The sequence below is a fragment of the Oryctolagus cuniculus genome, chromosome 9, assembly GCF_051225735.1.
Source record: "Oryctolagus cuniculus isolate XC-2025 breed Fujian yellow rabbit chromosome 9, ASM5122573v1, whole genome shotgun sequence".
Lineage (NCBI taxonomy): Eukaryota > Metazoa > Chordata > Mammalia > Lagomorpha > Leporidae > Oryctolagus > Oryctolagus cuniculus.
Genome location: NC_142875.1, coordinates 61,162,783 through 61,179,078, shown reverse-complemented (window position 1 = coordinate 61,179,078; position 16,296 = coordinate 61,162,783). Strand labels below are relative to the sequence as shown.

General features: G+C 40.8%; 1 protein-coding gene across 1 annotated transcript in view; it reads left to right on the top strand.

Moving 5' to 3' along the window:
* VWA8 (von Willebrand factor A domain containing 8) overlaps window positions 1–16,296 on the top strand; it is a 407,445-nt gene that overhangs the window by 22,819 nt on the left and 368,330 nt on the right. The window contains exon 2 of the mRNA XM_008260014.5: window positions 5,362–5,439. Coding sequence (XP_008258236.3) covers window positions 5,362–5,439 — 78 coding nt within the window. The remainder of the gene's footprint in view (window positions 1–5,361; window positions 5,440–16,296) is intronic.

Here is a 16,296-nt window from a genome sequence, read left to right as displayed (position 1 = left end):
TCTCCTATTCCCATTATTTTTTTTAATAAGATCTATTTTTCCCATGTTTTTCAATTTTTTTAGAAAGCTTTTATTTAATGAATACAAATTTCATAGGTGCAGCTTTAGGAATATAACAGTTCTTCCCCCCGTACCCACCCTCCCACCCCCTACTCCTGTCCCACCTCTTACTCCCTCTCCCATCCCATTCTTCATTAAGAGTCATCTTTAATTATCTTTTTATATAGAAGATCAGCTCTGTACTAAGTAAAGATTTCCACAGTTTGCACCCACACAGACACACAAAGTATAAAGTACTGTTTGAAGACAAGTTTTACCATTAATTCTCATAGTACAACTCATTAAGGACAGAGGTCCTACCTGAGGAGCAGATGCACAGTGACTCCTGTTGTTGATATAACAATTGATACTCTTATTTATGATGTCAGTGATCACCTGAGACTCTTGTCATGAGCTGTCAAGACTATGGAAGCCTCTTGAGTTCACAGACTCCATCATTATTTAGTCAGGGCCATAAGTAAAGTAGAAGTTCTCCTCTCCCTTCAAAGAAAGATACCTCCTCCTCCTCCTCCTCCTCCTCCTCCTCCTCCTCCTTCTCCTCCTCCTTCTTCTTCTTCTTCTTCTTCTTCTTTTTTTTTTTTTTTTTTTTTTGGACAGGCAGAGTTAGACAGTGAGATAGAGAAAGACAGAAAGGTCTTCCTTTTTCTGTTGGTTCACCCCCGAAATGGCCGCTATGGCTGGCGTGCTGCGCTGATCCAAAGCTGGGAGCCAGGTGCTTCCTCCTGGTCGCCCATGTGGGTGCAGGACCCAAGCACTTGGGCCATCCTCCACTGCCCTCCCGGGCCACAGCAGAGAGCTGAACAGGAAGAGGAGCAACCGGGGCAGAATCCGGTGCCCCAGCTGGGACTTGAACCCAGGGTGCTGGCGCCGCAGGCGGAGGATTAGCCTAGTGAGCCGTTGCACTGGCCAATACCTCCTTCTTTGATGGTCTCTTCACTGGTATCTCACTCACAGAGCTCTTTCATCTAGGCCATTTTTTGCTACAGTGTCTTAGCTTTCCATGCTTGAAATGCTCTCATGGACTTTTTAGCCAGATCTGAATGCCGTATTAAGGGTTGATTCTGAGGCCATTAGGGCGTTTTTCATTCTATGAGTCTGCTATGTGGCCTGTTTCCCATGTTGGATCATTCTCTCCTTTTTAATTCTATCTATTGTTGTTAGCAGACATTTGTCTAATAAGATCTATTTTCAATTAACTTTATACACAGAAGATTATAATAGGTAAAGCTCAACAAATAGTATGGAAAGAAAATTTGTTCCTCAACAGTTTCCTTATTTCCCTTTTGATTTATTGTATGACCCAGTGTTCATTCAGGAACATGTTGTTCAGTTTCCATATGTTTGCATATGTTCTAGAGAATCTTGAGTTGTTGATTTCTAGCTTCATTCCATTGTGGTCAGTGAAGGTGCAAGCATGGTATCATTTAGATTTTTTTGAATTTGCTGAAAATTGCTTTATGGCCGGCCTGCAGTCTATCCTAGACAGAGTTCCATTAATTGGTGAGAAGAATGTGTAATCTGCAACTTTAGGATGAAAAGTTCTATAGATATACATTAGGTCCATTTGGTCTACAGTGCCAATTAACTTTTGTTTTTTTGCTGATTTTCTGCCTGATTGATCTATCCATTGCTGTAATTGTGGTATTGAAGTCCCCCATTACTGTTGTATGGGAGTCTATGTCTCCCTTTAGATCCATTGACATTTCTTTTAAATAGCCAGGTGCCGTATAATTAGGTGTGTATACATTCATCATAGTAACATCTTCCTGTTGAATTGATCCCTTAGTCATTACATAATGCCCTTCTTTGTCTCTCTTAACAGTTTTTGCGTTAAAGTCTATTTTGTCTGATATTAGGACGGCTACACCAGCTCTTTTTTGCTTTCTGTTAGTATGGCATATCTTTTTCCATCCTTTCACTTTCAGTCTGCTTGTATCCTTGTTGGTGAGATGTGTTTTTTTGCAGGCAGTAAATAGAGGAAAAAATTTTTTTTTTCCATTTAGCCCGTCTGTGCCTTTTAACTGGGGAGTTGAGGCTATTTACATTCAGGATGATTATTGATAAGTAACCACTTGGACCTACCATTTTTCCATAAATATTACTGTTGTTTACTTTGGATTTCTTTTGTACTTTTACTGGGAGATTTTCTGCTTTCACATTCATTACTATATTTTCTGTGTGTAGCACGTCCTTAAGCATCTTTTGTAAGGTTGGACGAGTTTTGACAAATTCTTTTGATTTCTATTTGTTATGGAAGATCTTTATTTCACCTTCATTCATAAATGAGAGCTTTGCAGGATACAGTATTCTGGTTGAAAGGTTTTTTTCTCTTAAGACTTGGACTGTATCTTGCCATTCTCTCCTAGCCTATAGGGTTTCTGATGAGAAGTCAGCTGTCAGTCTAATTGGAGATCTTCTGAATGTAATCTGTCGTTTCTTTCATGCATATTTTGGAATCTTCTCTTTGTGTTTTACTGTGAAGAGTTTGACTAGGTTGTGTCATAGTAAAGATCTCTTTTTGTCTATTAGGAGTTCTATGTGCTTCCTGTACTTGGATGTCCCTTTCTTTCTTCAAATTAGGGAAGTTTTCTGTGATTATTTCACTAAAAAGGCCTTCTAACGCATTCTCTTTCCATGCCTTCAGGAACTCTTAAGACCCATATGTTGGGTTGTTTGATAGTATCCCATAGCTCTCTGACACTGTTTTTTAGTTTTCTAATTTCTTGTTTTTTTTTTTTTGTTTTTTTTTTTTTTCTTTATCTGCCTGTAAAATTTCCAGAGATTTATCTTCTAAGTCGAGTATTCTTTGTTTTGCTTCACTGATTCTGTTGCTAAATATTTCCACTGCATTTTTTATTTGTTCTTCATTTCCAATATTTCATTTTGATTTCTCTTTAAAATCTCAATTTATTAGATAAATTTTTTTCATGTCATGTATGGATTTCTTTAATTCATGTATTTGTTTCTGATTATTTCTAAGTGATCTTATGGTCAATTTTTTGAAGTCCGTTTCTGGCATTTCTTCAATCTCTTCATTTTCACATTCTTATATTGAAGTGTTGTGTTCCTTTGGGGGCATCATGTTGTATTCTTTATTCTTGTTTCTTGAATTGCTGCATTTATTTTTAGGCTTTTGTGGGGATACTTGTTGGTTTATTTTTCCCCCCCTGTGATGGATTTTGTCTTTGTGCTATGCTTCTGTGTGTTAGTGGAGTGTCTGCTCTTTCAGTGAATACCCTGAGGCATGTTCTCATTGTTGACAGGGAGCTCTGTTCAGTGCTCCAGGGTGAGGGGAGTATCCAAGTTAACTGCCAAATTAGGTGTGGTTAATCTCCTTTTTTTATTTTTATATGAGGGGAGGTTTGTTAATTTCTGTTCTTATAGTCTCATGCTCACCTCCTCTCCTCCAAGGAGATCAATGCCTGGCGCTAGCCCCAGTGGGTACATTATTCATTCAGGCTGTCACAATATTCACACAAAGGATTCATGCAGTCCTTGGCGTGAGCACAGATCCTGCAGGAATGACCCTCACTAGGGAACCAGGGAGCCCTGAGCATATGGACCCACCACAGTGACTGCCCGAAGACTAACCACACCCTGTGTCCTCACATGCAGCCTCAGTGTTTTCATAGTCCTGGCACACAAGTGTCCCACAGTCACGAGCACCCAGCCTCCTTTCAGTTCTCCTAGTGAGACTCAGGCGTTGCCTCTCAGCTGGTTGCTAGGTGTTCGGACTTGAGCTGGCACAGCTGTGACATATGTCCAAAATGGCACCTGCCCACACTCTACTAGTTACAGGACACCAGTGCCAGATAGTCAGGGAGGGAGAAATATGCCCCCTAATTTTTCCTCTTGGTTGGCAGATATACTGTCCTCCACAGTGCTCCAAGCCAGACTCATGCCAGGCTCTTACTGGAGCTTTATTGCCAGTGGCTTGGGCTGCTGAAGTGTGGTCTCACCTCACTCTCCAAAGCTGGTGCTGAGGCTCTTGGCTGCTGGTGTCCTGAGTTCTGTGCATCTGCACCCTCCACGTAGTTCCGTGGTGTCCCTCTAATTTGTGAGGAGTTTCCTCTACAGTTTTCTCCCTAACTCTTCCATGAGATTGCACTTGCCACATTTTTTTTTTTTTAAGTTATCTTCCCCTAGACTAGAGTAAGCTCCCTTCTTATTCCACCATCTTGGTGCCTTGGCATATATTCTAACCTTAGGAAAGTGGGCTCTTTCTTTCAAGAGAAATGAAGGTATTCTATGTATAAGATCACCAAAGATGAAAAAGCAGCTAAGGACATTTCTGGGAATGACAGGATTCTGTAGAATATGGATTCCAGGATTTGGGTTAATAGCCAAGCCTATGTATGAAGTGCCCACGTGGGAATGCCGGCCCCACAGGGTGGGGGTTCACCTACCATGCCACAGAGCCAGCCCCATGATGCTGCTTTAAAAAACAGACCCCTGTATAACTTACTTAGAACTTGTGCCCTCTTTCATTAGTTTCATGTAGGAATTCTTGGCATCTATGACCCTGGGACATTGTTCTTTTTATGCATTTAGAAGTATTGAATTTTGAGGGTCATTTTGCTTGAAAACTTGAAATTATGTGTGGTAAAATTAGCACTGTATGGAAATAGAAAAAAGATGAAGATATGCATGGAAGATTCTACCCTATTGTGCTTTGATTGATCTTAAAAAGCTTTTTTGTATATTGTTATCTACATTAGCATTGCTATAGTGAAAATATGAAGCTGGTTACTATACTTTATTGTACTTTGTCTAATAGCATTTAGATTTGTATTTAAAAATTTTTTATTTTATTAGAGAAAAATAGTGCTCTGTCCGTGGGTTTATTCTCCTCAGGCCTGGAAGGGCTTGCCTGGTGGAAGCTGGGAGCTGGGAATGTATTCAGGTCTCCTGTGTGAATAACAAGGACTCAGCTACTAGAGTCATCAATGCCTTCCTCCCAGGGTATGCATTAGCAAAAGATTGGAATTGGAGTGGAACTAAATCCTGGGTGCTCCAGTGTGGGGTGTGGATATCTCACCAGTAGCTTAACCATTAGGTGAAAAGCCCACCTCCTACTTAGCATTTAAGATATGGGTTTCCCTGATTTCTCTTGTTTCCTATGTATAATGTATACTTTGGATGGAAGTTTTAGAGCAGAGCATAGTGTTGCTGACTCCGACTTAGGTATGGTATATTTCTATTATATCCCTCTCTGTAGGTGAGGACCTTGTTGCCAAAGACAAAGTGTGTGGTTTTCTAACTTGTCATTGTAACAGTTCTGTTTCTTTCTTTTCTTTTCAGGGGATACAGTTAATATTGGAGATGTATCCTACAAATTGAAAACACCTAAGAACCCAGAACTTGTGCCACAGAATTACAGTAAGAAATATTCTTTTATTTATGAATGAATAACTTTGAACTTTTCATCTTGGGAACTTTCCAAATTATACAAGACTCAGGAGAATAATATGAACCTTATGTGCTTATCATCCACATTTATCAGTACTGTGCCAATCTTCTTTGAGCAGAGCCCTAGTTTTTGTGCATGAGTGTTTTTTAAAGCTTAACCCAGATAACCTGTCACTTCATCCATGAATGTTTCAATAAAACATGTATTTTTTTCACATGCTGCTCTTTCCTTTCTACTTGGAATAAAATTTATATATACGAAAATGCATAGATTATGAGTGTTTGTTTCAATGAATTTTGACAATATTACAAACCTGTTAACCACTAAAATATTTTTGTCACCTGAATCTTCTCTTGTGTCCCTTGCCCTGTTAACCTGCTTTGCAAATGGCTGTTTTCTTTTCTACCATGAGAGGTTAGTTTTGCTGGTCTCTAGCTTTATATAACTAGAATCATATGGTATAGTTTGTGTGTGTAATTGTGTATCTGGCTTTTTTCTATCAAGATCATGATTTTAAAGTTTGTCCATATTGCTGCACCAGTTTTTCATTTTTAATTATTGATTAGTATTCCATCAAGTGTGTATATGTGTTGCTGTGGATTTGTTCTGAGAGGAGGAGCATAGTGGGGGCAAGAGGCACGGAGTCACCACACAGACACCGGGAGTCAGGTGAAAGCGGGCCAGAGGTGAACAGCCAGCAGACTCATTTATTTCAGTTGGTACAGCAGCTTATATAGCTGAGGCAGCCAATCCAGTTAAGGGGCAGTTTATGCCCTAGCCAATCACTGCCTGTTGCCAGGCAGGCTCCATTGCCAGGTGGGTTTTGAAGCCATTCCTGAGTAACTAATGCTCGCTTGCCAGCGGTCATCTTGGCATGGCCTTCTCATTCCACCACATTTCCCCCTTTTCGTTTATTTTTGAGCAACGGGAGGCATGATCCTTAGCCATACCATTGTTGACCCCGTTTCCATGTGGTCTCCGTACGTGGCTGTGCCTGTCTAGGTTGTTCCCCAGGGGATCTTACCCGTCATTGACTAACCAGCCCTCAAAACGGGAGACCACAGGAGTGCTTGCTCAGATGGGGGTAGGAATGAGGAACAATGGTAATCAGGAATGGTGAGACTGCACGCAGGCTGTTGGCTGTTCGAATGGCTGACCAGAGCTAAGTGGGGTATAAAGCAGTAGCAGATGTGGCTATGGGCAGTTTCTCAGGGTAGGATGTTAGGGCAGGTGCGTCCACTAACAAAGCGGACTCTCAGTCTTGTTCAGCTGGTTCTGGTTGACCATCAGTTGCAGGCTTGATGTTTCTGGATGGTACCCAAATGGGCTGTCCTGCATTCTCTGGAAAGACATAAGCATATCTTCGGCCCTTGGTTAGCAGAGGTTGTGGTCCCTTCCATTCTCCTGTCAGGGGGTTTTTCCAGCTAGTCATAGGGGCTGGAGTCTGGAATGGAAAGGATTCCCAGTGTTTATAAGCTGGGCTGACCCCTTGGGAATCAAAAGTAAGAAAATTTATAGTGAAAAGGACCTCAGTCAAAGCAAGCTGTGGGTCTGGGGGCATATGACTGTTTTTCTGTCTTTGAAAGAGATCTTTAATCTTCCTATGAGTTCTTTCAGTGATTGCCTGTCCCTGTGGGTTGTATGGGATACCTGTGGCAAACTGTATGTTTCAGGACCTTAGGAAAGAATTAAATTCCTGTGATGTATACACTGGCCCGTTATCAGTCTTTATCGTCCAGAGGACAACGAGGGCCAGCATGGCTGACTTAACCACATTACTAGCCTTTTCTCCAGATTGGGCTGTTGCAAATACAGCCTTTGGATAAGTATCTACCACCACGTGGACAAACTTAAGTTTACCAAAGGTTAATGTGGGTGACGTCCACTTGCCAGAGCTTATTAGGAGCAAGGCCTCGTAGGTTCACTCCTGCTTGTTGCAGTGGGCCTAACGGGGTGAAGGGGGCACAGTTCTTGCAATAGTGTATTAGGTGTTTGCATTGGCTCATTGTTAGCTCCGGGCTTGCTTACATATGAAATTTTTGGTGTAGAATATAGGCTTACTCTAGGTGTCCGATGAAAGCTGTGTTGTAGAAGACGATCAACCTTTCTGTTGCCTTGGAAAATAAAGCCAGATAACCCAGTATGTGATCTTATATGTGAGATATACCATGGGTGTTTTCTATTCTCAGTTAGCTCTTTAAGTGTTGTGAACATCTGGTCAATTGGCTTATTGGTCGGGTTAAAGACTGCAAAAGGGATTGTCTTTGCTACCTATACTGAGTATTTACTGTCCGAAAATATATTTACCAGCCCATCCTGGCTAAGAAGTAGAACCTTGACTATTGCCCTTAATTCTCCCAACTGTACTGATCCCCCATGGGGTTCTACATGGATCTTATCTTTTTGAGGATTTGACCACTATTCCAAACAGTGACTTGTTGGTGTCCATAAATGCACACAGTGCCATGGGTATAGGTTGATTAGCAGGGGAAACATGTTTTGGATAGTCTGTTTCTAAGGTTTGTAATGTCTAGAGTAGCCTGTGCACCAGCAGGTGATTGTCAACCTGTCCTGGGAAACTGATCATTAAAGTTTGAAAGAGCGTGCTATTCTGCATCAATGTGGACAGTTCTAATTGTGATAAGGGTAGGACCACTATGTCTGGCTCTGTGTTAAATATCTTACTGGCATAACATCTTAATTTAAGTCCCATCATAAGGATGGCATCTACTTTGTTAACTATTTTACGACACTCGCTCCAAGCTATATGCACACGAAAAAGTGGTCCGTATTGTTGCCAAATAACTCCTAAGGGGGCCTTGAGGGTAGATATGGTTATGGCAAATAGAGGCACCTGAAATTCATATCTAAAGGTTTTTAAATTTGGCAACTGGGTGTTGATCTTTTCTATAGTGGATTTGGTTGCTGATGTACTCATATATCAATATATATACACATACACATATCACATATACATATACATATATCTCCATATCCCATAGTTTGTTTACCTGTTTTCTTGTTGATGGATATTTGGCTGGCTTCCATTTTTGGATTGTTATGAATAAGATGCTATGAACATTCCTATAAGAGTAATAAGCTATTACTTCTCTTGAATAAAGAACCTGAGTTGAGTTGATGTGTCTCAGGTTAAATGCCTATCTAACCTTATAACACCACTGCCAAACAATTCTCCAAAGGAGTTGTACCATTTTACCCTTTGATCAACAGTGATGTTCTACATCCTTGCCAAAAATTGCTCTTTAGGTTTTTTTTTTACGATTTTTAAAAAAATTTATTTGAGGCTGGTGCCCCAGCTCAATAGGCTAATCCTCTGCCTGCGGCGCTGGCACACCGGGTTCTAGTTCCGGTTGGGGCGCCAGATTCTGTCCCGGTTGACCCTCTTCCAGGCTAGCTCTCTGCTGTGGCCAGGGAGTGCAGTGGAGGATTGCCCAGGTCCTTGGGCCCTGCACCCCATGGGAGACCAGGAGAAGCCCCTGGCTCCTGGCTTCAGATCACCTTGGTGCGCTGGCTGCAGCACGCCGGCCACGGCGGCCATTGGAGGGTGAACCAACGGCAAAGGAAGACGTTTTCTCTCTGTCTCTCTCTCTCACTGTCCACTCTGCCTGTCCAAAAAAACAAAAAAATTTACTTGAAACTACTAATGTACTCTCTGTTATTTGGAGTTATCTGTTCTGGACATTCCATATAAATGGGATCATATGTGACGTTCTTTCATTACATGAGTATTCTCCCTTTTGTTTATCTGTTTACTGATTTGTGGACATTTGAATTCTTTCTACTTTGGGGCTGTTAAAAATAATGCTTCTATGAACATGATTATGCAAGTTTTTGTACAGACATATGTCTTTAGTTTTCTTGGGTATATACCTAGAGGAGGAGCTGCCAGGTCACATGGTAACTATGTTTAACATTTCAAGGAATTACCAAAATAGATTCCAAGGTAGTTACACCATGTTATAGTCACACCATCACTCTATGAGAGTTCTGGTTTCTCCACATCATCACTAACATTTGTTTTTGTCTTTTTGATTCTAGCCATCTTTGTACACGTGAAGTGGTGTCTCATTGTGGTTTTGCTTTGTATTTCCCTGATGACTTGCACTCACTGTTTTGCTTAAAATCATGTCACCTTTCTTCTCAAAATACTTTAAATGACTAATACCTTCAGAACACAGATCTATCCTTAGCCATCATAGTCTACTCTTAGCCACATCTGATGCCACACTCCTCTCTCCTATTCTATGTTCTAGTAATTGGGAATGATGTAGAATAACTTTTGTTCATTCTTCAGCTTCTTCATGAGGCTATGTGTACCTTAAGGAAAGAGCATCTCACTTCCATTCCACACAATTCCATTGACTCTACCTCCTAAATGGCTCTTCAATCTGATATTCAAGTCCATCGCATTTTTCTTTTACAAATTTTTTAACATTGTTTTCTTAGTATTCATCCTAAGGCTTAACACTGTAACTTAAGTTACTTAGTTTCAGAAAATTAGTCTTTGCTTAGTTTCAATATTGTAGAAAAATCTTGCTACAATGTACTTCTATTTGCTCCCGTGCCCTTTGTGCCATTGTCAGGCAAATGACCGTTTTATAGACTGAAAGTCCATCAACAGTTTTACAATGATTACTTTATGTTTTTTTAAAAAAAAATCAGGAGATGAAAACAGTTACAAACAAAAGTATATTTTACTGTTTTTGGATTTACTCATGTATTTCTCTTTACTGATACTGTTTCTTTATGTAGATTTGAGTGTGTCATGCTTTCATTTCAGCCTGAAGGAAGGACTCCCTTTAGTATTCATTTAAGGGTAGGTTTGTTAATGATGAGTTCTCTCCATTTTTACTTGAAAGTGTCTTAATTTTGCCTGCATATTTTAAAGGATAATTTCACTGGATATAGAATTCTTGGTTGATAATTTCTCTCTCTCTTTCTTTCTTTCTTTCTTTCTTTCTTTCTTTCTTTCTTTCTTTCTTTCTTTCTTTCTTTCTTTCTTTCAACAGGCAGAGTTAGGCAGTGAAAGAGAGAGAGACAAAGGTCTTCCTTTTTCTGTTGGTTGGTAATTTCTTTCAGCACTTTGAATATGTCGTCTTATTCCCTCTTGCTTCCCTAATTTCCAATGAAAAGTCAATTATTACTCTTTTTTTTTTTTTTTGACAGGTAGAGATATAGACAGTGAGAGAGAGAAACAGAGAGAAAGGTCTTCCTTCTGCTAGTTCATTCCCCAAATGGCCTCCATGGCCGGCACTGCACTGACCCGAAGCCAGGAGCCAGGTGCTTCTTCCTGGTCTCCCATGCGGGTGCAGGAGCCCAAGCACTTGGGCCATCCTCCACTGCCTTCCTGGGCCACAGCAGAGAGCTGGATTGGAAGAGGAGCAACTGTGACTAGAACCAGCGCCCCAACCGGGACTAGAACCTGGGGTGCCGGCCCGCAGGCAAAGGATTAGCCAAGTGAGCCGTAGCGCCAGCCCACTTATTACTCTTACCAAGGATCCTTTCTATACTCTTCTGTCAAGATTTTTCTTTGGATAGTTTGACTATGAAGTAGCTAAGTGTGGATCTATTTGAGTTTATCCTATTTGAATGTATAGATTAATGGTTTTCATCAGATTTAACAAGTGTTTGGCCAGTATTTCTTTTTTCTTCATTGTTATTTCTTCCTTCATGCCTCTGTTTCTCCTTCTAGGATACTAATTATGTGTATGTTGATAGATTTGATGATGCCATACACATCTCGAAGACTCTTCATTTTTCTTCATTCTTTTTTCTTTCTACTCCATAGACCAGGTAATCTCAATTGGTATGTCTTCAGGTTTGCTGATTCTTTTCTCTGCCTGCCCACATCTATTGTTGAGAGCCTCTACTCATTTTTTTTTCACTTGTTGTAGTTTTAAGTTTAGAATTTCTATGTGGATTTAAAACTAATTTCCATCTTTATTGGTATTCTCTGGAGAGACATGGTTATTATACTTTCCTTTAATTCTTTGCACATTATTTAATTCTTTGGACATATTTATAAAAGCCGATTTAAAGTGTCTGTTCTTGAATGTCTGTTTTCCTCAGAGACAGTTTTTATTGACTCCCTTTTCCTCTATGTAGGAGCCATGCTTTACCATTTCTTCATTTTTTTAATTTTTGTTGTTATTGAAAGTGGATATTTTGAATAGTGTAATGTGGCAATGCTGGAGATCAGTCTTCTTTACCCAGGATTTGTTTGTTGCTCCTTGTGTTGCTGCTGTTTATTTCTTTAGTGATTTGCTAGTATTATTTCTCCTAAGTTTTTATTCTTTGCCACATGTAGGCATTGAAGTTTCTGCTTGATTAGCTTAATGGTGAACTGATGATTGGACAGGGATTATACTGGATTCTGTCAAAAAAGTAAGTTCCATGTCCTTTGCTGAGGAGGATCTGTGCATACAGGCTTGGGCATGACTTCAGGGCTCACAGACAGCTAACCATTGTGTCTTAACCTTTCTTTCCTGCTTGTGCACACCCTCAGGGTCAGTCAGGGGTGAGATGTTAGGCTCTTCTCGGCAATCAGGACTTTGCAGGACGTGTGCATTCTCTTCTAGATGCATAGCTATATACTGGAACTTTTCAAAGCCTCCTGTGAATGTCTCAGTTCAGTTTTCCTTTTAAGTATTTTGGTTATCCTTTTGTTGGCTTCAACTGGTTTCCCTGCCTGAGGCAGCTTAGATGTTCAACAATTGTTGTTGATGTTTTTTGACAAATGCCTTGTTCTTTACACACAGTGAGCTCTGAGTGGATCTAATAAAGACAAATTCTAAGAATGGAGCTTTCTTGAGAGCTGCTCGACAAGTCAAGCAGGGACAGTTCTCTGGGATGGGGCTACTGGGGAGTTCCAGTCTGTTCTCCTCCTCCGTGGCTGCCATGCAGCTGGTTTTCCCTGTGATTATGAATTCTTTTTTTTTTTTTTTTTTTTTTTTTGACAGAGTGGACAGAGAGAGAGACAGAGAGAAAGGTCTTCCTTTGCCGTTGGTTCACTCTCCAATGGCCACCGTGGCCGGCGCACTGGAGCCAGCGCACCGCGCTGATCCGAAGGCAGGAGTCAGGTGCTTCTCCTGGTCTCCCATGGGGTGCAGGGCCCAAGGACCTGGGCCATCCTCCACTGCGCTCCCAGGCCATAGCAGAGAGCTAGCCTGGAAGAGGGGCAACCGGGATAGAATCCGGCGCTTCGACCAGGACTAGAACCCGGTGTGCCAGCGCCGCAGGCAGAGGATTAGCCTACTGAGCCGCAGCGTCGGCATAAATTCGTTTTTAAGACAATCACAGATCTGGAGAGATGGGGTTGGGATTTGAGCAATTCCAAACACAACAAAGCTAACTGTTCTTACTGAGGTTCTTATCTTTTGCTGATTATTATCTGATTATCAGAGTATTGAAAGCATTTTGTGAATTTCCATGGCTCTGAAAAAGTTGATTTTGACAGTTTTTGCCAGTGTTATTCTTTAAAATGGAGGAATGAACTTTCAGAAGTCCTTATCCATCTCTTCCAGTCATGCTTGTCCTTTGATTGTGGTTTTAATTTGCATTTCCCTGATAAGTAATAATGTTTAAGATATTTTTCCTATGCTTACTGGATTTCTGTATATCTTTTTTTGTGAAATGTCAATTCAAGGCCATATACGTATTTTAAAAACTTGAATCATTGCCATTTTATTATTGGTTTGTAAAAGTTCTTCATATATTATGGATAAGGGTCTTTTGTCATATGGCTGTATTATGAATAATTTTTCCATCTATTTGCTTAGTCATTTTTTGAAAAGACATTTATTTGAAAGGCACAGTGGCAGAAGGAAGGAGGGAGGGAGAGAGGCAGAGGGGCAGGGAGAGAGTCCTGTGTGTCTGATTTGTAATGTATGCCCCTGTGTACTTGGGGGAGCTGTTGAGAAGCAGTGTGTAGGTCCAGATTTTCTCTGTGACTGAGACTTCCCAGCGTATTAATCCATCATGCCAGTTGTGTGTGGCCATTATACTTTTGTTGAAAGGTCTGCTTGTTTCTCCTGAGGCCGATTCTTCCTCCTGTTACTTTGCCACTGCCTCTTCTCTCCTTGAAAGGGCTCATTACCTTGTGGAATTTAGTTCATTAATTTCTTTGTATTCTTAGCAATGGGATGAGTTTTTACAAACTGTGATTTTTATAGATTAACTGGTTTGTTCTGGTTGTTAGATTGAAAGTGAAATTCTATTGCAACTCTTTTCATCCTAACCCAAAGTGGGAGTCAGAAACATTTATTTTTAATGTTCATTATTTAATGATTGTGCCTAAGTGTATTGTTTTAATAGAAAAATTTCCTTTTTGAGGTGAGACTAGTGACATAAATTTTTCAAATAGTTGTTATACTTGTCTGGAAAAAAATAATAAAGTAGATCTGTAATAGCTTGCATGCCATGGATACATGATAATAGAACAAAAAGGGCATTTTCCCTGATTTCTATGTCTTTTCTTGTTATTAATATAGCTAACTATTTTTTAAGATTTGTTTATTCATTTGAAAGGTGGAGTTACAGAGGTAGAGGCAGAGAGAGAGAAAGGGATCTTGCATCTGCTGGTTCACTCCCCAAGTGGCTGCAACAGCTGGAGCTGAGCTGACCTGAAGCCAGGAGTCTGGAGCTTCTTCCAGGTCTCTCCCATAGGAGCAGTAGGCCATCTTCCACTGCTTTCCCAGGCCATAGCAGAGAGTCAGATTGGAAGTGGAACAGCTGAGACTGTAATCCATGTCCACAGGGGATGCTGGTGCTGCAGGTGGTGGCTTTACCTGCTACACCAAAGCACTAGCCCCAAATGTAGCTAACTTTTTACAATAAACTTCAGAGGCATGGAATAATACACACTCTTTATAGACAACAGGAAAACTTCATGTAGTTTGAATTCTCAAAAATGTACACTCTGTGTGTGTGTGTGTGTATGAGAGAGAGAGAGAGAGAGAATATGAATATGAATATGAATGTAAATTTCAGAGAGAAACAGAGAGGAAAACTCTTCCATTTCCTGGTTCACACTATAGATACCCACAACAACCAAGGCTGGCTAAATCAAACTCAGGAGCCCAGAACTCCATCTATGTCTTCCACATGTGTGCCAGGGGTCCAGGCTCTTTTATCATCACTGCACTGTTGCCTCCCAGGAGGTACGTTAACAGAAAACTGGATCACAAGTGGAGCAGCCAGAACTTGAACCAGGAGCTATGATATGGGTTGCAGGCATCCCTAGTGGCAGTTTAACTGCGACACTACAGCAGTTGTCCCACATATTATCTTTTAATTAATTCAGTTTTCCCACGAGCTTTTTGGAGCCCTCTTCTGTTTATGTTTCTGTTTAGCTAATTCTTAAAGGCTTTTGCCTTCTGGATATTTTTTTTTTTTTCCAAGGGAAACATAAAAAGACTTGTTGAAGAAAAGAACTTTAACAATTACTGTCCTCTCTAAAACTCTCATTTCATAGCTGGGAAAGTAGACCACAAGTAAGAGGTCAGAAGACTAATTAATTAGTAGAAAGCCCAGATTCCTTGGCTTCAGTTTGGTTTTTCTTTTACAGTCTCCCTCAATGTCTTCAGCTACTTACCAGATACTCTTGATGTTCTTCACAGTAAGTCTTAGAATGCAAAGAAGAGTGGAATGTTAGAAGAACCTTTTGAAATTGAAAATGGTAGAAGATTATTTAAAAAACTCTGAGTTGAGGCATGACTGCTATTTTATTTCAATTTTATCAAAGATTCTTCAGAGCATTCAAAATCAGTGTTATCTTAAAGTAATGAAGAAATAAACACCAAATGTTGACTTATAAACCCTGATATTCTTAGTTAATATATATCTAAAAGAGTGGTTGAAACCCTGCTAACTGGTAGATGCCATGGACTAGAAATACTCTCAAGTGCAGGTCTAAAATTCAATGCAGGAGAAGCCACGCAAGGGCAGCATTGTCTCTGAAAGGAAAATTTCTTGATTCACTGGCCACCTGAGATGATGAATGCTTGTATTCCAGAGTCTGTTGTCAGCTTCTCATTCCCACTGTTGCTGTCTTGCAGTGCTGGGCACAGCGTGACATCTTCCTAGCTTAGCATCCAGCCTAGTGCCTGAAGCATCCTTGACACAGGAGTGGTGTTGCTCTTCAGGTTTTTTATTATCTAGGTCTTGTCACCTCCTGCCTTGACCGTTTAGCATCTCAGTCCTGGTCTCACGCCTGAAAGTATTAAAGTAGATAATTGAAGCTTTTTTTGCATTTCTGTGTGAAAACCGGACCTCAAGGCTTAGATGAAATTGCCAGTTTTTAAGAAGAGATTCTTTCATGTTTTTGTGCTTGAAGTTGAACTGTATTCTGTCAAGGAAGCTGGTTCAGAAAGTTGTGCTGCAGGCTAGCAGTTTTTTGTTTTGTTTTGTTTTGTTTTGACAGGCTGACTGGACAGCCAGAGATACAGAGACAGAGACAGAGAGAAAGGTCTTCCTTTACCGTTGGTTCACCCTCCAATGGCCTGCTGCGGCCGGCGCACCATGCTGATCTGAAGCCAGGAGCCAGGTGATTCTCCTGGTCTCCCATGCAGGTGCAGGGCCCAAGGACTTGGGCTAGCCTCTGCTGCACTCCCAGGCCACAGCAGAGAGCTGGCCTGGAAGAGGGGCAACCGGGACAGAATCCAGCGCCTGACCAGGACTAGAACCCGGGGTGCCAGCACCACAGGCGGAGGATTAGCCTATTGAGCCGCGGCGCCAGTCAGCTAGCAGCTTTTTAATAAGCAATTTTAAACCTAACCTCAGAATTATTTTGTCTCTTTACATTATTT